The following is a 25,908-nucleotide window of genomic DNA, read 5'->3' on the forward strand; positions in this document are numbered from 1 at the left end:
TGAGGTGACGTCAGTGACAAGGCAGGAACCAAGGCTGCTCGTGCGGATTCAAAGAGCAGGCCAGAAAGTCCTGCCCAGGGGGCAGAGGGTCAGGGCCAAATCCCACCTGGGCCTGCAGCCCTCGCTGTGACCTTGGGCAAGTCACTTCGTCTCTGAACCTCCGCTTCCTCCTTGCAGGATGGCAGCTGGGCAGGTGCTTTGACAGGGAAGGAAGGCGAGGCCCGTGTCTGTGCACGGCCCTGCCACTGCCCCCGCTCAGCTCCCTGGCGGCCCCCGCTGGGCTCTGGCTCCTGTCCCCAAGCCCCCGCCACAGAGCAGAATGCCCTTAAGCCATCTGACGCCACCATGGCGCTCAGGCCGGTCTCAGAGCAGAGGCCCCGGGGCAGGGCGGCCGGGCTCTCCCTGCCGCTCACCCACTTCCAAGGCTGCCCGGGCTGCACGGCTGCCACAGCGGCTTCTCCCGCCCCACTCCGAGGGCCCCGTGAGGATAAGTTATTCTCTCTCCTTGTCACCTCCCTGGAGACTCCAGGCTGTGGTCTCACAGCTGTTCCAAAAGCTGCTGGTGGGTTTGGTTTGTCTCTAGGGGTTTCCTGTCAAAGGCATCACAGCCACTCCTCTGAGCCCTGCCCACTCCCAGGCCGGGACTACGGGCCACTCTGTCCAGGTGGGCCCAGGGCGGCCGCACGCCGTGGGAAGGGCCGCGTGACGCCTGCCCTGCTCAGCCCACCCAGCGGGGAGGCCCGTCTGGAAGCTGCCCCCGGCCTCCCTGCCGCCTCTCGGGCTGGGCTCCGCTGACTGACGCCGTCGCATCGCATCCTGCGGCCCCACGAATGGGCGTGGACGCGGTGGCGAAATCGAGCTGTGGGGACATCCTGCCCACCCCGCCCCAACACGGCAGCACAATTCCACACGCGCACGTATCTGCCTGGCCTGGCAGACAGAGCTCTCCGTGCACCTGAACGCACCTTGGGCTTTCTCCGCTGCCAGGTGTGCTTAGGTTCCGCCCCGGGGCAGCGGGGCGCCCGCAGTCTGCCCCCCCAGCCTGGCCGCGAGGCTGCAGGGCACAACACCCCTCTCAGCGCTGCAGGCAGCAGCTAGATTTGCAGCCGGGGGAATTCTGGGTCTTACTTATTTTTTGCTTTTATTATGAACTATTTCCATATGCAAATATATATCACACATATGTGAGGTATGAAGGAAAATATTCCCATGCACCCAGCTCGAAAAATAGCACATTAAAAACCTTTACTACCCCGCATATTCCCCGTCCCTCCTGAAAAAAGCCCCTGTCCTGAATGTGTGTTCATCACTCCTTGGCTTTTCCTTTCGGGCAAATCCCTTCCTTGTTTTTACGGAACCAGTGGTGGCTGCCTCTTCTGAGCACCGCATGTTTACAGTGTGTCTGCCGGGAGGCTCAGGAACGGTCAGGGTCTTGCACATCCAAAGGGGTCAGGGAAGTGCCTCCAAGAGGGTGACCCTGTGCCCCCCTGCTGGCCGGACTGGCATGCTGGAGGGTGCCCCGCAGCCGGGCTGTGGCTCACGGTCTGGGACGCAGTGCTACAGCGAGGAAGGCCTCAGAAAAGAAAGTGGAGCTGTTCGTTCAGCACCTCCCTTCCCCTGGCTCTTTGTGGCCAAACGGACCCTGCAACCGTCAGGAGCCACGTGACAACAGCTCCCAGAAATGGCAGGTGACGCTGCGGGAGAGGTCAGCTCAGTGGGAGAAGCAGCGGGGAGCTGGAGGGCGAGCGCCTTTAGGGTCCCTGAGAGGAGCAGGCACGTGAGGGCAGGGGCGGCCGGGCGCCAGCCTGCCTGGGAGTGAACCTGGCTCTGCCATTTGCCTGGCTTGGGCAGGTCACTCAGCCCCCTTAGCCGCGCTGTCCTCTCTGACAGCGTCCTCGTGAGCAGGCAGGGAGGGAACACGTGAGCTGCCACCAGGCCCCATAGAAGGAGCCACTCTCTTTTTCTTTTTCACGATTTCCCACATTTCATTTTGTCAAATAAGAAAATAAAAAGCAAAAGCACCGCTCATTTCCCCGTAAGGTTATAAAAGAATATGGAAAGTAGGAAGGATGTAATTTCAGAATCAAGAACAGTGCTTTCACCTGAACTATCAACCTTTTTATGTTCTTGGTGTCTTGTGCTGGAGTTCCTCTGTCTGGTACAATTTCTGAAGCTCTGCGTTACAGATGATGCCAAGGGAAGCTGCCCAGAAAGCAATCAGGGCCGGGAGGCAGCAGAGCGTAACAAGCACGAGATTCAGAACTAGACAGATCGACCGTGGTTAAAATCCCATCACTCACTAGCTGTGTGGCATTGGGCTGGTTCCTTAACCTCTCTGAGCCTGTTCGCTCACGTGTAAAGCAGGCATACATACTAAATGGTTTTGCTGGGAGAGTTAATGAAATAATGTACGTAAAGCCTCTGGAACCCATTTGGTGCTTGGCAAGTGTGTGTTTCCTCCCTGAATCTGGGCCTCTCGAGCTTCCTCAGCCTCTGGCTCATGAGCTGTTTGCTCCCTGGGGAGCCCTGTTATGGTGACTCCCGAAGCCACATGTGCACACGGCCCAGCCCCAGGCCGACTGAGACACACCCTGGGCTTTGTGTTCTCTGGCTATAAAGTCCCTTCGTGCCATCCTCCTCCTGTCCCAGCCCAGGGGAGCCTGACCTCACCCAGCACAGCGATGTTTCTTTGGTCCTGAGCTATTTCCAGGGAAGGACATCTGCTCGCAGGCCAACATCACCACATGCCAGGGGAAGGTGTCTGATGGCCTGCAGGTGCCTGTGGAGGCCAGGTGCACACTTGCTGAAATTAGGAATCTTGTGACCTCAGAGATGGAAATGGCAGAGCAGGGTACCATTGCTCTGGACATTCGTCTAGTTACTATGGAGCAAGATTCCCTACAGTTCATTTCCTTAAGCTTGCCTACTGGAAGTCCTGCCTGATGTCTAGCTTCAATCTTTCTTGCTGCACTTATCAGATTGGCCATACTATCTCCCACATGCCTTGTGGGTTTCATGAGTTATCTCTGAAAGTGCTTGGGAGGAAGGGACGATGCTAGGCTGCTACAGTATACATGGCAAAGGAACATCTGCTCACTGGCTTTGTGAAGAAGCCTCAGAGACAGCAGCCTGGGAAGCACAGGGCAGGCCAGGGGGCAGCGCCAGGCCACAAACCTCTCCCTGCTCGGGCTCCACAGCCTTCTTTCAGGAGAGTAGGTGGGCAAACTGTCTCTGGCAAGAAGACTGCCCTGATGAAACGCCTCTGCTCTTAATCCCAGCCCGGCCTTCCCTGTGGCGGCCGTGAAGCACAGCTGAATCCTTCCCTCCCCTGCCTGGATGTGCGGGAACTGCTCGCTGTGCCGGTGGCCCCGCGTGACCGACATTCGTCTGGGCCTTAACTTCTTTGGTCTCCTCCCCACACTGGCTCCTAGCTCTCGGAGTCTCTCTTTTCCTCTCTCTCCTCTGAACACCGGGCTCTTCCCAGGCACCACTCTGTGTGTCACAGGCTGGGCTTGAACAGAAGCATCTGGAAGACTGCCTCCTCCTCCCCCCAGCGCCTCCGTCCCAAGGGAGGGACCGTCCCTCTGAAGGGCACATGACCCTGAGCAGCATGGAAGGTGGAGAGTCCCTCCTGCCGGCCATACCAGGGGCTCTGCCCTGGGGCCGCCCCCTGAGCAGGCAGCCTGTCCTAAACATCGCCCCGGCAGACCTGAGTTCCTAGCCCTGGGTCCTGCCTGTGTTCTCCCTCTCTGCTGTCAACAGCCCAGCTGTCACACGGCGAGCGCTTACTGAGTCCTCACTGGACAGCAGACACCTGTCCACTCGTCATGGCATTGAATCCTCCTGAACACCCTAAGAGGCAAGTGTTGTTTTTATTCCCATTTCAAGGACGAGTAAACTGAGGATTAGAAAACTTGAGTGACTCAACCAAGGTCACGGAGTTTGTCAGTGGCCCAGCCAGGACTTGAACCTGGACTTGAATTACCCTAGCTTATGCTTCCAACTGTTCCACATGCTAGTGCCTCCTTGAAGTCTTCTTGAATTCATCTCCTGGTCCAGGGCATTCTTTCCCCACCTCCTCACCTCTCTCTCCCCTTCCAACACAGAAGGATCCACAGACACCAGCCGCTGCTCGCTCCTCGGCCCCGGAGAGGGAAGAAGACTCTCCTATTTTTAAGTCCTTTAGTGATCGGGAAACATGAGTGTCTTGTTCACAAGGATAATTTCTCATTGTGAATCAGTAAATTCATACTGATACATCAGTCTCTTCTGAATTTGTTTCTGGTGAGTCAGTTCCGCTGCTTCCTGAGGCATCAGGGGACCTCAGGGCAGCCTCACTGTCTCTCCAAGCCATTAAAGCTTCAGTGTAGACACGGAACATGGCGACCACACCAAGACCCCACCAGTCTGTGTGGGTAGTGGCACCTGGGGAGTGACCGAGAGGACACATTCAAACAGGAACCGGGGAGAAGCAGGTCTAATGTCATTGCTCAGTTGCCTCCCACTCTGCATGGGCTCTGGTCTTGTCCTCTGCCAGCTCTGCCTTCGTGACTTAAACGCATCGTTCCCCTTCTCTGAGCATTTCCGCAGCTGTGAAACGACACAGTGGTTCTTGCCTCTCTGCCTGTTCCCCAGGCCGGAAGCTGAGGATCCCTGTGGCGAGGACCACGAGCAGGAAAGCACGGAAGGAGCTCTGTCCCCTGGAAGAGGCTGTGCAGATGCCAGGTGTGAAGCCACCTTCATTTCCGTCATTCCTGTCCTCGGAGCGGAAGAAACTACATCCAAGTCCAGGACAGATGCCGGGAGCTGCCAGCACGGAGTGGGGGACAGGGGGGCAGGCAGGGATGCTGGGAGGGTCCTTGTGAGAGGGCTGCAGGGCTATCCTTGTGTCATAAAAATCATGTTGTGACCACAAGTGTTGTGGACAGGAGAACCCAGTGTGCTGCCCTGCCCAAGGCTTCCCTCCCTCCACGGTGACTGCACACCTGGCCCGGTGACTGCACACCCGTCTGGTGACTGCACACCGTCCCGGTGACTGTACACCCGGCCCGGTGACTGCACCCCCATCTGGTGACTGCACCCCCGTCTGGTGACTGTACACCTGGCCCGGTGACTGCACCCCCCTCCCGGTGACTGCACCCCCGTCCTGGTGACTGCACCCCGATCTGGTGACTGCACACCCATCCCGGTGACTGAACACCCGTCCCGGTGACTGCACACCCAACCCAGTAACTGCACCCCCATCCCGGTGACTGCACACCCATCCCGGTGACTGCACCCCCGTCCCGGTGACTGCACCCCCATCTGGTGACTGCACCCCCGTCTGGTGACTGCACCCCCATCCCGGTGACTGCACACCCATCCGGTGACTGCACACCCGGCCCCATGACTGCACACCCGGCCCGGTGACTGAACACCCGTCCCGGTGACTGCACCCCCATCTGGTGACTGCACCCCCATCTGGTGACTGCACCCCCATCCCGGTGACTGCACCCCCGTCTGGTGACTGCACCCCCATCCCAGTGACTGCACCCCCATCTGGTGACTGCACCCCCGTCCCGGTGACTGCACCCCCGTCCCGGTGACTGCACCCCCATCTGGTGACTGCACCCCCATCTGGTGATTGCACACCCATCCCGGTGACTGCACCCCCATCTGGTGACTGCACCCCCATCTGGTGACTGCACCCCCATCTGGTGATTGCACACCCGTCCCGGTGACTGCACCCCAGTCCCGGTGACTGCACCCCCATCTGGTGACTGCACCCCCGTCCCGGTGACTGTACCCCCATCTGGTGACTGCACCCCCATCTGGTGACTGCACCCCCATCCCGGTGACTGCACCCCCATCTGGTGACTGCACCCCCGTCCCGGTGACTGCACCCCGCAGCCTCTGGGCTCCGCTGTTGGCGTCACACCACCTGCCCTTTATTTGCTCTGTGGAGGCTCCTGGTCTCTGCACGCGGATGTCCCCTCCCGGGCCAAGGCACAGTGCCTTTTCCTAGACCCAGGGCCAGAGGGGCCTTGAGGTCAGTGCAGCCCCGAGTGACAGTTGAGACGCCTTCTCTAAGGCCGGTGGTGAGCGGCACCAGCCTGGTCGGGGCCGAGTTCCCCCTCCCCGGGTGGAGACCTGGGCCGAGAGCTCTGAGCCGGCAGAGCCTCCCCGCACTCCGCTCCTCCTCCGCCTGCGGACGGCAACAAGCCCCCCCGCGGCCTGCACAGACGGCAGTCCTTCTAGTTTTGTTTTTTGTCATCACAAAAGAAATCTCTAAAAACCTCCTTTCCTGAGCCATTCCAAGACCTCTTAAAGGCAGTAAAGTCTTTAAGAATGCCAGGTCTGATCACATCACTCTTGCTATAGATTATTTCCTCTCTTTTGGTTTGATGAAACCAATTTAAAACCTTTTTGCCATACATCAGATACACATCTTGAAATTATAAATTATTTTTTGTGGTCATGTTATTGCTTAAAAGATAAATGACTGAGTGAAGATGACCTTTCAGAAGAGAAAACAAAGCAAAAGCATGGGAAACAGCGGGGTTAGAAACCCTCCCGGCCTACAGAGAGCGGTTATTCTTCCTGCGAATGAGAAAAGAATTTCCAAAAGATTCGGCAGGAAGTTCTCAGTAAATGAAACCAGAACGTATGTTTCAGAAAACTGGGCAAACTGCGTTAATGAATGCCGGCGGGATACAGAAAACCAGGTGTTCCTGGTGGCATCTTTAATTTTGTTGTTCTGGAAGCATTATCTTTAGTTATGTTTGTTTCCTTAACTATAAAGCTGAGAGCTGTTGTTTTCCTTCCTTCCCTAAAAATATTCTCTTGGTCATTTTTCTCTTTAGTTTGGTTGCTCGGATGCATTTGGCTGTGGCTGCCGGGGTGTGCGGACAGCCTGGGGCAGGGGCAGGAAGCAAAGCCCCGGCCGCCTCGGTCCCCAGCGACCCGGGGTGTCTGTGGGGAGCTAACCCTAAGCAACTGCTCCCTGCGGTCAGGGAAGTGGGGAGCAGCTGGCTCCTCTGCTTCTGCTCACCGCACAGGCTGGACAACACCCTCCGGCTGTGCTCACCTGACCCTGAGCGCTACGGCCCTGGGACAAGGCACTCATTGTTTTCGATCCTTGGTTTCCTCACCTGTAAAATGGGAATAATAATATTCCATGAGCTTCTCCTGAGGATTAAGTAAGATAGCCCTGGCACAGCACGGAGCAAGCGCTCAGCGCCTGACCGCTGGCGCTCTCTTTGCCCCCTTCACGGGCAGGAGACACAAAACAGAAATGCGGAGTTAGGGGGATTCTCCTCTAATCCTGTCCAAACGTGCTGCGGACGAAAGTAGTCTGTGTCAACTAGCAGCTCTTCGAGGGCGGGTTTGCTAAGGACCCTGTGCTGACAACCCAGGTCACAGGCAGGGCTGGTCGGAGAGGATGGCTCAGGGCTGGCCGGGGAGCGCACACAAGGACATGGGCCTGGGCAAATAGGTGGCTCCAAACATGCATTTCACATCTCAGCTGAGGACAGCCCCTTGAGCAGAAAGCCGAGAGTCTTGACAAGACTTTCCCATTACTCTCTGGAATATTTTAACACCCACTCACCCACCCATCCCGTAAAGTGTCCCAGTACTCTGACATCTACTGTGGTTTTTGTGCCTCCTCAGTCTGGCAAGGAAGACACAGTCGGGGCAAAAAGCACGGAGAGGTAAGCGACGGGTCACGCAGGTCCGGGCGCAGATTATTTTGGCTCCAGGACCAATTTTCCTGCCATCTTCCGGGTGGGCGCCCTCAGACACGGAGCCCAGCCCAGCTGGAGTCTGCTGTGTACACAGAGACCCTCAGACCCCTGCACACCTGCTTGCAAAGCCCCCACCAGAGGAGCAGGCCCCCCTGCTGTCCTGTGCAGGGGACCCCAGGAGTCTTCAGACCCCAACCTCACCCTGGCCGCCGGCAGGAAAGATGCGCCCACCACTGCTGCCCTGCAGGGCTCCCGAGCCGGGGCCAGGCAGGCTGGGTGGGGCGAGCCTGGGAGGGAAGCCCGGGGCCTTCCTGTGCTTCTCTAGGGAAGAGAGGCTGCAGCTGTACGCCCGGATGGGCACACGCAGCCGCCCTGAGCCACGCGTGGGAGGAGAGGCTTCCCAGCAGCCTCGGATGTGACTAATGGAGCAGGCACGTGACATAGGCGTCCCAGCCCAGCTGTTTGAAGAATAAACTGTATCGATTGAGAATTTAATTGCTCCATAATCGCTGAGTAAACACTGGCTGGTCCATTGATCGTGCTTCGGGCCCATCTCAGCCGGTGGGGGGAGGCGAGCAGAGGCGGACAGGCTCTGGCCTGCGGGAGCAGGGCTCTCCCTGACAGCCTTCCTGGCAGGGCACCCCTTCCTGGGGGCAGGCGGATGAGCGCCAAGCTGCAGACATCCCCCTCCGGCTGCTTAGGGTGAAGAACGGGAGCCGCAGGGCCCACCCACCCACTCTGGGAGGGACTGGTTCGGGCAGGAGGCTCTCGAAAGGGGCATAGCACCCTTAGCAGAAATGCAGGCTGCAAAATCTTTTTTTTTTTATTTCTGTGGGGGAGGAATGTAAAACCCAATGCATAGAAAAACAAAACACTAGGAGGCTACACACTAAAACATTAACAGCAGTTAATTCTATATCATGGGATTCAATTTTTATTTTCTTCTTTATATTCTGTATTTTCCACATTTCCAACAACCAGCATGTTTAACATATAATCAGAGTAAATAGATGCTATTTAAGATCAAATGAAACGGCTGGAAAGACTTCTCTTGAGCTCTTAAAAGACCCCAGAAAATCCTGGCTGCAGCCCCGGGGAGAGGCTGCGTTCTGGAGTCCGGCCGCGACCCTTCCAGCTCCAGAACCCACTAGCAGCGGCCCCTGCAAGACGCCTAACTACTCGCCGTCCCAGTTGCCTGTCGGTAAATGAGAGCAACACCTATCTCAGCGAATTAAGTGAGATAAAATACTGAGCGTGCTCAGCACAGCGTCCCTGGCATGTTCAATAACTATTCGCGTCTCTTCCGTCCTGGAGTGAGGGTGGGGAGCGTGAGCAGGAAGAGCAAGGACCGGAGTGACACAGTTCAGCCGGCTGAGCCAGAGGCCAAGACCCCCCACTTCCCAGGCCTCAGCCCCGCCTCTGCGCCCCGCCCCCCCGCCGCCCCCTCCCATGACTCTAACAGAAGGCAGTCTTCCTCCTCTTCCTCCTCTCTGCCCCATTACCACCCACGGAGACAAATGGGCTGCAATTCTGCTTGATGCTGGGAGGAGGCCGGCCAGCCCCGTCATTGTTCAGAATGTCACCGAGAGCCCGAAGGGGTGGGGAGCTGTGGGGCGGGAAGCAGGGCTGCAATTACTGCCTATTCAGTCCTCCAGAACGCAGCCCTGGCATTGCTACAGCAGGGAGGAGGAGGGGAAGGGCCAGGACCAGCTCCCCGGCCCCTGGGGAGACAGAGCCTGGCTCCCTGTTGCCAGGCTGGCCGGCTGGGGGAGGGGCACCAGCCCAGCTTCCCCCGTCCCCAGGCCATCTCCTGGCAGGCTCAGGTTTTCTGCCTAGGGGAGAGCGGGAACCAGGGCCCAGCGGAGCCCACAGCTCTACCTGCCTCCAGCCTCGCAGAGCTTCGCCTGCCCCGGCTGGGCCACTGCACCCGGGTCAGACACCGCCCTCCTCCTCCCCCGCACGACACCCAGGCTTCCAGACTCAGTTTCCCGTCTTCCCACTGGGGGAGCAGCACGGCCCGGCAGGCTCGAGGCCCAAGACAGTTTCTCCTGACGCCAACCCCAACTACCCCACAGGGGGCCGTGGGCTGCGGCTGGCCCGGGCCGGCCCCGGGAGGGAAGGGAGCAGAGGATCCTCCCGGCTGAGGGTGGCCTCAGGCCGAGCAGCGTCTCTGCGGCCCTGAGGAGCCTCCCAGCCCGGGCTTGCAGCTGGGCGGGAGGGGACAGAGGAGGCGCCGACCTTGGCCTCAGCCAGGTTGCGGAGGAGGTGGAGGGAGCTCTGGGGCTGGCGGAGTCCACAGGCCAGAGGCCCCGGGAGCTGGTGGGCTGTGGATTCCTGTCGGGGTCTCCTGCAGGGAGGAGCGGCTGGGCTGCTGGGAATCCGCACGGGCCAGCAGCCCCTCTCCAGCCCCTTCCCACGGGGAGCCGCGGGCGTGCGGTGTGAGGGCCACCCCGAGGGGCAGCCTCTGCTGAGAGCCCTGCCCGGCCTGGGCTTCTCCATCCTCGCTGAAGCCGGGCGCTTGTGCAGGAGCAAAAGTCCCTTGGATTGAGTTGGAGGGATGGGTGGGGGCGGGGACGTTTCCAGGAAGGAGGTGGGTGGTGGTGGCTCACGGCACGGACACAGGGCCCTCAGGGTCACCGCCGCGTCACCCCCCTTCCAGATCTCCTCTCTGCTTTTCTCTCCCACTGCTTCACTCTCCCATTTCTCTTCCTCCTCCTCACCTCCCTGTGAGCCATTTTCCCTTTGAGCGTATCCTAACACCCCACGAGATGGGGAGCTTCTCCAGGGTCCCAGTGGGCCTGCTCTGTCGTTACGTCCACAGACTCGGCACGGAGAACGCCCAGGGTGTCAGCTCAGCACTCGGTCCTTCCCTTTTGCCTCCTGCCTTCAACCTGGTCGGCCGGGGGAGCTCCCACCACCCCAGCCTGGACTGAGGGGCCCCTAAGGTGTGTGGCCGCTCCTGGGCCCACCTCCCAGCCCCTCCTCAGGGTCCTGCCTCATTCTCTGACCTCCGCTGCCTTCCCTTGGAGGAAAATGAGCAGTGACACTATTCGGGGGTGGCTTTCTGTACCCCAAGATCAGTAGCCACCACCTCTGGTTACTGTCTCGTTATCTTCCAGGGACTAAGGGCGAAAGGTCATGGAATCATTGAGTCTTGAACCTGAAGCTGGTGCACACAGGAGTCACGTGCCCCGAGCTCGCGTGCAGGTGCTGGTGCCACTGTGCGACGGTGGCCCGGTCCCCGAGCCTTGACCCTCACTCTGCCCTCACACACGCCAGGGAAAGGAAAACCCGCCTGGTCTGGCCTCACTGCGCAGCTGAGGCTCAGCGAGATGGTCTGCAGGGCCGCTGTGTGGCGAGACCAGGCCCTTCACTACGCAGGCAGGGAAACTGAGGCCGGGGGAGTGACATAACTTGCTCGACGCCATTCCTACAGCAGGACATGAAGATGGGGCAGACTTCAGGCCAGAGTCCAAGCAAAGTAAAGAACCCATCAAGAAGAGAGAAACGCTCAGAGCAGGGACAGCAAACGCGGTGGAAAGGAGAAGCGAACGGAGTGCGAGAGTGACAACACCCAGACATCACCGCGGGGCGGGCGTGGCAGGGCGAGGGCACGTGGGACACACGGGCAGAGATGGGGGGAGTGCGGAGGGACCCCAGGACCGGAGGCAGCAGGAAGAGGGAGGATGGAGACTGGGAAAGACAGGGACAGGCTCAGCATGGGACCCCCAGGGCTGGGAGGGCCTCATGGCGAGTGGGTCACCTTGTCCCCTTCATGGGGGCAGAGACAGTGACAGGAAGATGTCAGTCCTGGGGGTACTGGAAGGCACTCCTCCACTGGGGATAGAGGAAGGCCGGGCACCCACCGAGTGCCAGCAGCCCCTGTGAGAGAGACGTACACGTTACGGCTACAAGCAAACGAACTTCCCATGCTGCTTTCAAAACCTGCACTTTGCGTGGGCCGCGCAGAAGGAAGGAGCACAGGTTTGGGATCTGACCCACAGGGCGTAAGGACCTTAAAAGCTGGGAAAGGCTCATCTGGGGTCCAGAGGCAGGAAAGGGGACGGAGGTCTGAGGAAGGAGGTAGAAACACGCAAAAGCACAGGAGCTGCCAGAGCGGGCGGCCGCCCAGCGCCGCGGGGTGCTCTGCTCTCAGAGAGGGAGGGTGGGGGGCGGAAGGGAGAGGGGCAAGTTCCCACCTTGGGGAGGCCAGGTCGGAGCACTTCTGCTCGGCGTCCGCGGCGGGGCAGCAGAACTGGTGCAGCACGGTCTCATTCCTGCGGGCACAGCACAGGCAGAAGGTCAGAGCCGGCAGGGCCCCGCCCCCCAGAGACAAGAGCAGCTCTGCCCTGAACCCCGCTGCCCCTCCCCTGCCTCCGGAGCCCCTGCAACAGGGAGGCAGGGAACGAGCCAGCGCTGACTCTCCGCCCACGGCCTTTTTCAGTCACCTCCCCCATTCACAGGCCCCTCCTGCGAGGGCCTCGCCCTCCCTGGCCAGCTCAGTCTCCCCACTTCTGCAACTCCATCCCCAGCCAGCTCGGTCTCCCACTTCTGCAGCTCCGTCCCCAGCCAGCTCGGTCTCCCCACTTCTGCAGCTCCATCCCCAGCCAGCTCGGTCTCCCCACTTCTGCAACTCCATCCCCAGCCAGCTCGGTCTCCCCACTTCTGCAACTCCATCCCCAGCCAGCTCGGTCTCCCCACTTCTGCAGCTCCATCCCCAGCCAGCTCGGTCTCCCCACTTCTGCAACTCCATCCCCAGCCAGCTCGGTCTCCCCACTTCTGCAACTCCATCCCCAGCCAGCTCAGTCTCCCCACTTCTGCAGCTCCATCCCCAGCCAGCTCGGTCTCCCCACTTTTGCAGCTCCGTCCCTGCAGGGGACTCTGGCATGTGGATTTGCCATTTGTCCCGCTCAGTCTTTTCTCACAGTTGGTTCTGTGTGACCCTGTGCCCCTCTAAGGCCCTACAGGGCAGAACCGGGTCCCTTCACCCAGGATGCATGGGAATGCACGCGGTGACCACTTGTAAGCTGAACATAGGAAGACACAGGCATCGGTACAGGGACCTCAGTGTGCCCAGCTGGAAACCCCAGGTGTGGCGCTCCATGGAGCTTGTTTGGTGGAGACGAAAAGGCCCGGGAGGCCGAGAGATCTGGGCTCCAGTCCCAACCCCACAGCTAGTCAGTCAGCTGTGCCACATGCAGTTCACGTCTTCTGGGGCTCAGGTTATTTACTAATGAAATATTTGTGGAAAGGAGAAAATTTTGTGGAAAGGAGAAGGGAGTTGAAGAAATAAGGGAGTGGAACTACAGAAGCGGTTCTCAACCCTAGCTGCATATTAGAATCACCAGGAGATTTTTAAGAATCTGGCGGCCTGGGCTTTCATCCCCCCACCCCCTCTGATGCCCGTGGTCTGGCGTGAGTCCAGGGTGCCAGGACTTTTAAAAGAAACTCCCAGGTGATTCTCAAGGCAGCTAGGATTGAGAGACACGAGACTAGTGGATTCCCAAGGTCCCTTCCGCCTCTACAATGCTGTGACTCTAATGTCCACTTGGCGCCAGCCTGGGCTTTAATACTGAGATTACTTTTGGATAAAGTTCTGCCAACCCACTGCCTTCTCTCCCATAAGGAGCAGCCGCCGTCCTGCCCCGTGCATTGCAAACCTGGCAGGGCCCCTGAGATCTTCTGAAAGGAATTTTCGACATTCCTTTAGCTTCAGGACACTTTGTCCAAACCAAATCTTTCCTGGAAGCCTATTTTGTAAAACAACAGGAGCAGAACAGCTCGCTGGTTGGGGGTGGGGGGTCTGTACCATTCTCCAGCCCCTGGGCCACCTCCCAGGGCCCACAGGGACTGAGACCAGAAACGCTGGCCTTGGCTATCGCCATGAAAGAAAATAACACTGGAATCTATTTTAATTTAACAAAAATTAGTTCCAGAGCAATTATATGTTTAAATAAAATAAAGCAAGGAAAAATTCAGAAGGAAACTTAGGAATACAGCTTATGTGTTGGGGAGATTTTTAAAACAAAACAGGAAACTGAAAAGCCATTAGAAAGATAAACATGTCTGGCTACATAAAATGAAAACATCTTGTATGGAAAAAGATACCCTCGTAAGTCAAAAGACAAAGGAGAGGCTGGGAAAATACATTTGCAACACAAGTGCCAGAAGGCAAGTGGATACCCTACACAGAGCAAACTCACAGTGCACAGGCCCAGCAGCAAAAACGGGCTACAGATTCGAACAGCAGTTGACAGAAGAGAAAACCCAGAGAGCCAATAAATACAGGGGAAGATGCTCTGTCTTACTAGTAGGCAGGAAAACGCAAATGAAAGAAACGCTGAGATGCCCGTGTCATCCACCAGCTGGTAAACGTGAAAAAGACACTAACTACAAGTGCCGGTGAGGATGTGGGGAGAGGGTGCCCCCCTCTGCCACCTGTGGAGATGCGAATTTCTACAGCTGGTTGGGGAATTGAAAAGAACACATGTCTTTTGATCCAGCAATCCCACCTGTGGGATTTTATGCTTGCAGAAATGCAGGTGCCTACTCACAGAGTAATGAGAGGGACAAGTGGAGGCAGCCTGAGTCCCCGTCACTCAGGGACTGGTTGAATCAGTTGTGAGACCTTCAGCCACACCATGGAGTTGTGCACCTGTTACACAGAGTCAGCTAGCGCCCTTGCTCCCAACCGGGATGGTTACAGTTTTATAAAACAAACAACGACCGTTCTCCACCCGCCCCACCCCCGTACGAGTTCCAGCTGGCAGTGGCTGCCTCGGCAGGACACGAGTGGGAAAAAGAGGGTGGAGGCAGGAGAAGGAAAAGGAAAAACAAAGCTTGGTGTCATGTTAACTGAAAATGTGGAGTATAAATTCCTATTTATGATATGACTTTAAAAACAATACATCTTGGACAAGAAGTAAAAAGTGTCAGAAACTAACACAAATATTGATATCATTTCAGGATAGATCATGGGAGATTTATATCTTGGCTTTTCATTAATTTAATAGATTATTGATCATAGATTATGTATAATCTATAAACCATAGATAATTAATTAATGCAATGAATGTAAAATTTGGAAAAAGCAATAAAGAAAATAATTGAATCTGACCCCCCCATTTTACAAATGAGAAAACTGAGGCTGAGTGGAGAAGTGATTTGTCTATAATTGTTCCCTGGCGGAAATCCCTGGGCCAATCTTCGAGCCCTGGATTCCTGGGGCAAATCAAAGTCTTTAGAGAACTGTCTGGAAGCTAAACATCTGGTAGCACTCAGGGCTTCTCGGGGAAGATGGAAAGAGGAGACAGATGCAGGAACAGAGGGCTCAGGGCCGACAGTGGCAGGAAGAGCCAGGCGCGCAGCTGACGTGGATGGTCCGCAGTCTGTGCCCCAGCCCCAGGCAGGTTTGCAATTCCTGACAAAAGCCATCAAGGGCTCAGGCAAAGAGGCACAGCTTGTCACCACCCACAGCACTGGCGTTTCAGGAAGGAGAGCCCACAGAGCAGTCACAGGCCGGCTCTGTTCTGCTTCTGCCTCTGTGTCCCAGCGCTGGGAGCCGCTCCTCCGTCCAGGCGCTGTGGGCAGCTCCTGAAGGTCCTCCCAGGTCCCCAGACTCGGCTGCACTGGCACACGCGACAGGCAGTGTAAGCCTGGATGTTCCCAAGTGCTCCTGCATCTCGGGCTGAGGCTGGTGGTGCTGTGGGGGTTGCAGCCTCTCTTGGGGCTTCTGCCAGTGGGGTGCCCGGGGACAGCCCAGCCCAGGCCCTGAGCCCCTCCATCCAGCCCCTGCCCCATGTGCCCCCCGTGCCCGGGCCAGGGGCTCCCGCAGAACCCTTCTTGCCTTCTGTCGGGTTAGCTAGCGCCAAATTGTAAGTCCTGCTGTGCCTGCCGCCAACCAGCCTGGCCACCTCCCCTGCCCAAGGCCATGGTCCCAGTCCGCTGGCCAGGGCAGGTCTCAGCTACAGTTGGCTCAGTGCTGCTTTCAGCACCCCAGACTGCCCTTCCCTGCACCCCAAAGGAGAATCCAAACAAATGGACCCAAAGAACTCATTCCCTTTGAAAACAGCACCGAGCTGTGATGAGGGCACGTCCCCCACGGTGTCCCCTCCTGAACCCACCCCCCCCGTCTAACCGTGGGAAGACCACCAGACAGACCTCCAGTGGGGTACCCCACAAAACACCTGACCAGTGCTCCTCAAAACTGTCAGGGTCACGAACACCAAAATGTGGCTGAAATTGTCACAGACCAGAGGAGCCTCAGGAGACGTGACAGCTGTCATGCGGGATCCTGGGGCAGAGGGATGGCATGAGCAGAGACACTGGTGACATGTGGATGAGGTCTGGAGTTCAGCGGAGACAGACGGATGGCTGACACGTTTGGGGAAGGGAAATGCCAATAATGGGACCTCAGCACTTTACAGTGTGGACTGTGGGGCATGTCCGGTAATAAGCACTTTCCACATGTTAACTGGTTAATTCTCACAAACCCCAGCAGCCAGCAAAACTTCCTCATCACGCTACAGATGGGAAAACTGAGGCTCACTCTTCCTGGTGTGTGATTGACCCCTGTTTGACAAATGAACAAGCTAAGGCTCAGAGAAGGTGAGTGACTTGCCCAAAGTCGCACAGCTAGTTAGCAGCGGAGCCTAAGCCCCAGGCAGGCTGGTTGTCAGGGTCGTGTCCGTCACTCCTCCTCAAAAGGTCTTTGGGCAGCCGGCATCCACGTGCCCTGTGCCTAGCTCGGCGCCTGGTGGAGTCCCGGCGCTCAGCGTGTGCGTGTGCAAAGCAGCGTCACTGCGTCCCTGCCCGAGGGAGCCCACGGCTAAGAGCACATCCTCCTCACAAAGGCCCGGGTCCTGCTTGGTGGCAGCTGGGAGGAAGCCACAAGGAGAACGTAGGCAGAGGGTCGCTGCCTGGTCCTCCTCCCCTGCAGCTGCCCGCGAGCCTCTCCTGGCTCCCTGCCGTCCAGCCTCGCTGTCGTCCTGCCCCCCCTGCCCCCAGCACGGCCAGCACAGCACAAGACCAGTGCATGCCAGGGGCTGGGAAGTCGAGCAGGGGACAGTGTCCTTGGGGTGGCACCAACCAAGGCTGCTGCCAGGACGGCCCACCTCAGTCTGCCCACGTGTGAGGCAGGGCCGTGGCTCAACCTGCGCGGTCCACGGGTCCGGAACGAGGCGTTCCCCCCCGCCCAGGGCCGCCTGCGGTCCTGCTGCGCCCACCCCCGCCACGCTTCCGGGGCCCCTGCCAGGGGCACGGCTCTCCACACTCAAGTCCCCCACTCTCAGAGGCTCTGCTTCCTCAGCAGCAGAAGGCACGGCCTTCAGGGAGCAGACAGCCGGCCATGGGAGAGCGCCCGCTTCCGGAGCCTGCCTTCCACTCCATCAGCCCCACGGGAGGAGAGGGAGAACTTCCCTCCCAGGGCAGGGCCTGTGCCCCTGGAGCGCGGAGGCAGAGAACGTCCCTCGTTCTAGCAGGTTCTAGCAGGAGCCGCGGCTCCCAGAACCTGCTCCCTGGGGCCTCCACAGTGACACCGCAGCTCTCTGTCCCGATTCGTCACACCAGGCAGACGGTGACAGGCAGCACTCTGCATCCCCATTTCACTGTGGGGGGAGCTGCAGCCTGGTGCAGAGTAAGACAGGGTCCCAGGAGGTTGAGCGACTTCCTAAGACGCCGGGCCTTTAGGCAGGGTGCCTAGGGGCCGGCCGGCTGCGCCACGTGGCTTCTGCAGTAAAGAGATGAGAAAGGCCCCCGTGTCCTGAGTGCAGTCACTGCATTTTGGGTCAGGGTCAGGGCACCCTTTAAGGTGCGTCGGGAACATGAGCGGGACTTAGAGTCACACAGCCCCAGCCCACCCTGCAGCACGGGCCGGGCAGGGGCCTTCTCAGAGCCTCCTTGTCACCACACAGGTCCAGAAGCGTCATCACACGGTAGTCTGCGGGGCTCACGGCCCAAAGCTGTGGCCCTAGGAGCTCTGGGCTGGAGGGGACCCAAGGAGATTGGCAATGGAAGGGGAACATGACCCATTCTCAGTCCTCAGCTCCTGGATTTGCAGATGAAGGAAGCTTGCGGTGTCCAGGCCCAAAACTTCTTCCTTGGACTCTTAATTCCAGGGCCAATGGCTTGAAGCAGAATTCAGTCCCCCCCCACCGGCTTCAGCGACCCCAAGTCCTCAGACTGATGGAACTGAGCTGGGCGGGAGGCGCTGTGTGGCCAGCAGGAGGAGGGTTCCGTGTCGGCTGTCCCTGGCCGTCCTGCCAGGCCGGGCTGGGCAGGAGCAGGCAGGGGGCTGTGTTGCGCAGCCAACGAGTTCAGGGCATCGCCCAAGCAAGATGCGGGTGGAGGGCTGCAAAGAAGGCAGTGTGGACCTGGAGGAAGAGGGGAGGCCAGGGCTCAGCCAGAAGAGAACCCATTTCTCACAGAGCCTGGACGCTGAGCCGCAGAGCGGCTGGGGCAGAACAGAGCTGAGGGCCGGCTGGCTGGAAGGCGGGGACGTCAAGCGCAGCCAGGGGCTCCCGAGACGGGCCAGGGCCGGGTGCGCAGAATCACGGAGGCTGTGCCTTCTCCCTTCCCGCATCCACGCTGGGTTTGGGACTCAGGATTCCACGGCGTGGCCGTCATCTCCTAACCCAGCTGGGCGGGAGAGAAGTGACGCGTCTGCAGCACCACAGAGGGCAGAGCGGGAGAGGCCTGCAGCAGGGCCCCGCGGAGAACGGAGGAGGACAAGCCGGGGCCCAGGGGGCAGCTTTGCCCTCTGAAGACAGCAGATTGGCCCCCAGCCTTTGAAGGAAACGGCCAGGAAACCTCTCCAAGGGGCCGCCTTGAGCTCCAGGAAAGGCAGAAATCATGAAATTGCTGCCAGGCCCCTGCCCCGCCCCCAGCCCCGCCCATGAGGTCGCTAGGGGCCAGTGCCGGTGGAACCTAAAGGCTAGGTTTCTTTTTTTCCACTTTCTCTTAATTCTCTTACCTCCTTCAGGAAGCCCATTCTACCTAAACATGGTTAACAGCAAAGAAGGACGCCCTTTTTTCCTCGGAAGTCTCTCCTACACCTGTGGGAGTGGGGGCGGGTGAACGGCCAACGCAACTTTGAAAAACAAGGACGCGTTTAGGACTTATTCTGCACGCTTTCGAGACTTAAAGCTACTGTGATTGAGCCAGTGGTGTTGGTGTAAGAACAGACAAACAGATTGAACAAAAAGAGAGGCTAGAAATGGAGCCATGTATATCATCAGCTGATTCTTGGTAACAGTAGCAAGGTCATTCAAAAGGGAATGATAATCTGTTGAACGGATAGTGCTGGAGCAGTTGCATATCCACATGCAAGAAAACGACTTCAATTCATGCCTTATACCACACAAAAAGTTAACACAGAATAGATCATAGACCTAAAATAACAGATAAAACTATAATGCTTATCAAAGAAAACATAAGAGATAATCTGTGACCTTAGGGTGTGCAAATATTTCTTAGATAGGACCAAAAAGCACAAACCATAAAAGAAAAAAACTGCTAAGTTGGACTTCATCAAAATAAAAAGAAAACACCAACTTTTCTCTGTGAAAGACCCTATTAAGAAAACTGAAGAACTCTTACAACTCAGAAAGAAAAAGACTTGATGGGAAAATGTACAAAAGATTGGAACAGACTTCACCAAAGAAAATATACTCATGACAAATAAACATGTGAGAAGATGCTCAACGTTATTAGTCATCAGGGAAATTCACATTAAAACCTCAGTGAGATACCATCACACACCCACTAGGATAACTAAAATTTGCTGCTGGGAATACCAAGTGTTGACAATGGCGTGGAGCACCTGGAGCCCTCACACATTTGTGATAGCAATGTGAAATGGTGCCATGCTTTGGAAAACAACCTGGCACTTTCTTATCGAGTTAAACATACATTTACCATATGCCCCTGCTATGGCATTCCTAGGTATTTCCCAAGACAAATAAAAACATACTGACACGAAACTAATCATATCAGAAAAAAAACCCACCTGGCAACAATGTAAACGTCCATTAATTGGCAAATGGATAAACAGATTGTCATACATCCACACAATGGAATACTATGCAGCAGTGAAAAGGAACGAGCTTATTGATACATGAACCAACAAGGATGGATTTCAAAACATTATATTAAATGAAGGAAGCTAGACACAAAAGACTCCACACTGTAATTCTACTTACATGACATTCTAGAAAAGGCAAAACCACAGAGACAGAAAGAGGATATGTTTCAGCAATGTGGGAAGGGAGGGGTTAACTGCAAGGTGAACAGGGGTCATTGGGTGATGGAAATGTTCTACATCTTGGTTGGGATGGTGGCCACACAATGCAAAAATTTTTCAAAGCTCATCAAACTGGCTGCATTTTATTGTATGTAATTGTTCCTTAATCCAACTGATTTTAAAGAAGAAAAAGACCAAAGTCTTTTTCTCTCCCTTCTCAGGGGGAGACTTCATCAAGAGGCCTTAGAATAATTTCTTTTCTAACTTCCCTCCACCCATTCCCCCAGATCATCTAATTATTAACCCCCTTCCAAGCGGCAGAAAAAATTGTATTTTCCCCTCCTTTCAATGGCTAGATTGTATTTCCAGAGACCAGATGGCTCAGTAAAGAGACAAAGGAGGCCAGGGGGCCAGAGACGTGAACAATGAGGAAATGGAGGTGGGGACGGTCGACTGGGGGGCGGCAGCACCGCTCTGAGCTCAGACGGAGACCGGCCTGCTTGCGGCCTGCCCAGGGTGGTCAGGTCGCCCTGGGTGAGGGCCCGGAACCTGCCCTGCTGCTCTCGCTGGGCTGTCGGGATTCCACGAGACTTTGAACATGAAGCTACCTCAGGAGAAACATAATAAGCCCCGCACGGACACAAACATGTCTATTACTGGTATTATTAGTCGCTGCCACTGAGAAACTCGGCAACCGCAGCTCCGTTGCAAGCAAGGCCCCGGCAGGTGCCTTCGGGACCCCGCCTCCCTGGCCGCGCGCCCCGCTCCAGGCCTGGGGCTGCGGGGGCGGGTAGGTCTCCTTGCCGCTTGGTGCGACCTGCCGCGCGCGGCCGTCCACGGGGGCTCCGGGAGGAGCTGGGTGGGGCACGATCGCGGCTGCTCCGGCGGCGGCCGCCGGCATCCAGGCGGGGCGGCCTCCGGCATCCAGGCGGGGCGGGCGCCGGCATCCAGGCGGGGCGGGCGCCGGCATCCAGGCGGGGCGGGAGCCGGCATCCAGGCGGGGCGGCCTCCGGCATCCAGGCGGGGCGGCCTCCGGCATCCAGGCGGGGCGGGCCTCCGGCATCCAGGCGGGGCGGCCTCCGGCATCCAGGCGGGGCGGCCGCCGGCATCCAGGCGGGGCGGCCGCCGGCATCCAGGCGGGGCGGGCCTCCGGCATCCAGGCGGGGCGGGCGCCGGCATCCAGGCGGGGTGGCCTCCGCGCCCTGCCCGCGCCCTGGCTGAGCCCCGCGCGGACCCCGCTCTCCAGGACCTGCTGTCCCAGCCTGCTCACCTCCCTTCAGCCGAGCTTCGGAGTCTTCTAGTCCTCACCTCCGCCGTCCAGGAAAAGAAGGGCAAGTCCGGGGAAAGGGCGTCTGCCCTTTTCTTTCAGAGAGATTTTTCCTGAAAACGCCCCGCAGGTTCTTCTGGTGTTCACGCAAAGACTGTGCGTTTGGCCTCGCCGCGGCGCCAGGCACACTCGGGTCTGGGGGGCAGAGGCGCAGGCAGAACACGGGACCTTCCCCTGCAGCTGATGGGGCTCTGGGTCGGTCAGTTTCACGTGCTGCTGATGCCCAGTGGGTTTAAATTTGAAAAAACAGGTTTCCTTTTTTTTTTTTTTTAACAAAAAAACAGTTGAGAAAGCATCCTTCTGACCCAAAGCCCCCCCAACGCACGCGAGGGGCTCCGGGCTGAGCTGTCCTCCCGCCAGGGCGCCCTGGCCCCACGGGGCGGCGGCAGGACGCCTCCCAACTCGTCTGTACAGACTCTGCCTCAGTTTCCTCATCAGTAAAGTGAGGTTAATAGCACAGCTTCTTTAAAGGATTGTATGAGGATGAAATGAGCTAAAACACGTAGAGCAGTTACAGCAGAACCCGGCTTGGTGAGCAGCAGCTGTTGTGATACGTCCCACCTCCCACACGCGCTCCCGGGCAGGAGGGTCACCTCCTCTCCAAGCCCCGCCCGTCTTCCCTTCTCCTCCCCTGCCAGTCTTCAATGTCATTGACAGAGGCCCTTTCTCTTCAGCATGTAAATACGCTCAAACCTCTTATCCTAAAAACATGATTCCTCCCTACAACACTTCCCCGGGTTACGAGCTTTCCTTCCACAGCCAGCCTTCCAGAAAACTTGTCTGCTTGCCTGAGCTTCTTTTTACTTCACTCTCCTGCCAACTTGCTGTTGTCTGAGTTCTTCTCCCAGAGCCTGAACAGAACTTTCCCCAGGGATGACCCCAATGATCCCTTAGTTGCCAAATCCAAGGGAATCTCTGTTCCTAATTGACTTGACTTTTCTGTAGTATTCGCTGACCAAAATCTCCTTCTTGAAACACCCTCCTCCCTTGACTTCCAGAAAAGTGATCTGCCCTGGTTTTCCTTTTCCTCCTTTTCTGCATGGTAATAAGAGGAAATCAGCCACCATGCTGGGAGGAAGCCCAGATGACTCCACGGAGAGGCCACATGGAAAGGAACCAACGTGCCGGCCATTGGATGCTCATCCTACAGATGAACACTCCAGCCTTGGCCGGGCCTCTCTAGGTGACGTGGCGCAGAGCAGACAGGAGCTGTCCCTAGCAGGCCTTGCCCAGACTGCACACGGCTCAGCAAAACACGTGCTTACTGATTTTGCATTTTGGGGTAGTTTGAAGATACTAAGTTTTGGGAAGGTTTGTTATGAGCTCTCATGGCACACGGTGGGTGTTTGCGCCTGGTCCGAGGGGCCACCTGCACGGAGCTGTGAGGGACCCACAAGTTCTCTGGGGAAGGCATCCCACTGGGGCCCCTTCTCCGACTGCAGGGAGAGCCAGCAGGCTTCAGACTGGGGAAGACCTGCGTTCAGGCCTCGCCTTCCCATTGGGATGGCTGTGGAATCACAGGCAGATTATCCGACCTTCTTAGCCTCTGTCTCCTCAACTGCAAAGGGGAGGCCATAAAAGAAACGGCCTCATCTGGCTGCTGGGAAAGTCAACACCCTTGCCGTGATCCGTGCCGTGCTCAGCACAGGGCCCAGCCTGGAGCAGGTGCAGAAGGAAATGTCTGCCCTGGCCACGTGCTGACACGGGGCACGCACAGCCCAGAGTTCAGAGTCCCTCTTCGCCACTTTCTAGCTAACAGCTTGGCCTGGCTGAGCCTCAGTTTCCTTTCCTGTAAAATGGGATACTAACAGCACCTCCCTTCAAGGCCTATGGTGACAAGTGAATGAGCCAACGTATCTACGGTGCTTGGACCCGTGGCCAGCCCCGTTAGCATGCCCTCCCCGGCCCCCACCCACGGCCTCTCCCTCAGCCTGGGGCTGCCATGATGCTGTGGGGACCGCAGAGCCTGCGTCCACGCCGCCACTTCACAGCTGGGGAACAGACTACAGGTGAGGGAAGCCTCAGCCGGAGACCCCAGGCTTCTCCACGGCCGTATCCAGATTCCGCCCAGCCTTCGGGGCCAGTGCCGAAGGCATCGCTCTCAAGGTCTCCCTGGTTTGTTCTTGTGCCTGCCCACCCCCCACCCCACCCTGCTAGCCCTGCTGGCTGCTGCCCCGCCTGGGCCGGAAGTGCTCACCCCTGAGCCTCTCAGCAGCTGCCCTGAGACACCGGGGGCTGCAACATCAGTCTCTCCCACACTGTGCCGCGGATGTCGTATCTCCCTAGCCCAGAAGGAGTTTTCCGGAGCCACGCCTGGGACCAATTCATCTCTACATCCAGTGCGGGACACAGCCTGGCATGTGTCTTACACATGTGCGTGTGTCCTGATCCCTGAGAGTGCTGGGGAGAAACGGGGAGTGAAGCGTGCACATACGTGAAACACGCACACACATGGGAGCAGCAGCACGAGCACGCGCCACAGAGGTGCAGGCTCCTCCTCGCCATCACATGCTCCAGGCCGTGCACTGGCACCGTCCACACTCCACCTCCGTTTAATCCTCCTTTTACAGATGAGGAGGCTCAGAGAGACTCACATCCTGCTCAGTACGGCAGTCTCCGCACCAGCCTGGCAGTCTCAGGGGGCTCAGCTCCGGACGGGGAGCTCGGCCAGGAGGCCCCAGCCCCTCCTCCTTCTGCACCCCCCACCCAGCCAGCCCCGGAATGGGCGGGGCTTCCCCCCTCCCGGCTCTGCGCTGCCCTCTCGCCCTCATGCCCAGCCAGGTGGCACTGCCGGCGACCCCAGGGCCATCCTGGCGCCCAGCTCGAGGCCCAGTGGTTTGAACCGCAGCTGACACTGTAGGAGCCGAGAGGGCTCCCGGCGCCAGGCTGGGCGGCGCAGCATGGACTGCAGGGCCGGCCCTGGCTGTGTCCAGCCAGCGTCCCTCACTGGGGTCTCTTTATTACCTCCAGATGGGTGCCTGGCTGTTGGGCAAGCCAGCTTGGGAGGATGCATCTAGGCCACCAGGCCCCTGCCAGCCTCAGACGCTGCTTCACCCAAGGCCTGCCTCACGACACCAGAGCAGCCCCCTACGCTGCCTTCCTGACCCTGGCATCAACTGTGGCCCACTGTCTCTCCAGGGGTGGCGAAGGCAAGTCCCCACCAATGAGGACTGCATTTCCGCAGCGTTTCTGATTTATAGAGCACTTTTGAATGATAATTATTGTTGCTAGTATTGATGTTATTAGTATTATTAATGGCATTTGACTGGTGAGGAAGCTAAGGCTAGGAGAGGTCTGATGACCTCCCGAGGACCCGCAGCTGCCACATTCCCTGCTGCACACGGCCTCTGGCACCCACCCTTGCCAGTCCCCCTCACCCCAGGCATCCGCAGGGGAGGAGGCCACTGGGCTATGGATGGCAGAGCCTTGACCTTGCTCTCCACGGCACAGACGCTTGAAGTTAGAAGCATAAAACCTCTCCCAGCTAAGCCCCAATCCCGTAACTTCAACTGACCTCCTAGCACCAACTCTGCTCAGGTACCCAACCCAGATGCCCACAGAAGCACCTGTTTGCTTCTGGTGAATCAGCTAAACTCTAGCACTCAACATACTTATGTACACCTGCTTGGGTGTGCAAAGATTGATGCACACATATACCTGTGCTCCCTGCTGCACACACATACATGCATACATTCGTTCATGTGCATTTAACATGCATACCTCACTTCAGGCACACATTCAGAGCTCTCAATAAAATGCACATAAGTCCTAAATAAACTCCCAGTCTCTCACTCAATATAAACTCTCCAAGCCTATGCACACTCCTGGATGTGGAAATACATATATACACATGTACACATGTGTTTTCACATATAACCTTGCATGTGCATGCATGCACAGCACACAGAGGTGAGACCAAGGATGTTTTGTCCCCTGTGTGAGCCCTTCTAATCATGTGGGCCTTGGAGGGATGCAGTGTCCTATGCGGGACCCGCAAACCATTCATCTTGCAACACATGTGGGTGGTACTTGCCCAGTGCGTGAGCTCAGTCCTGCTGGGCATGACAGAGAGGAGGGGCCGCGGGCCAAGTTCAGAGCTGCAGCAACACGGACAGCTGTCATATGGGCATGGTGCCCCTGGCCTTTTTGTCCCTAAACATTGGTCAATGTCCCAGATTAGGCTTTTCCTGTGGGAAGCGCTTCCCACACCACAGGGGACTCCTCCTAGAGTGGGGAGGTGTACGAGGCTAAAGCTTGCGTATGAATCCCGAGACACCTCTTTAGCCGTGTGCCTTTGGATGGGCCGCCTTAACCTCCTGGATGGTAATACCTTCCCGTAAATGGCTCGCATGCAGCAGAAATTAAGTGCATGGATGTTGAAAGAAAGGCTGAAAAGAATGAGTGACTCTCAAGTGGCTGTGAGTTGCACTCCGGGGCTCTCTCTGTGGAACTGCCCTCCCCGGTCTGCCCTTTGAACCTGCAGTCTGCTTTCTAGTGTGGATCCGTCCCCACCCCCTTGACTTCCCCTCAACCTCCCTCCCCTCCGGCCCCTGCAGAAGGCCCAGCCCAGCCCCATCCCCTCCCTGTCTTCCTCCCTCCCTCCATGGCTCCCTCAGGCC

At 57.6% G+C, this 25,908-nt stretch overlaps 1 protein-coding gene across 1 annotated transcript in view; it reads right to left on the reverse strand.

The window, feature by feature from the left end:
* The window catches only part of IQSEC3 (IQ motif and Sec7 domain ArfGEF 3), a 118,113-nt gene that overhangs the window by 75,190 nt on the left and 17,015 nt on the right, over positions 1-25,908 (reverse strand). Inside the window, exon 2 of the mRNA XM_045554696.1 lies at positions 11,924-12,001. Within this exon, the coding sequence (XP_045410652.1) occupies positions 11,924-12,001 (78 nt within the window). The remainder of the gene's footprint in view (positions 1-11,923; positions 12,002-25,908) is intronic.

Source organism: Lemur catta, chromosome 6 (assembly GCF_020740605.2).
Source record: "Lemur catta isolate mLemCat1 chromosome 6, mLemCat1.pri, whole genome shotgun sequence".
Lineage (NCBI taxonomy): Eukaryota > Metazoa > Chordata > Mammalia > Primates > Lemuridae > Lemur > Lemur catta.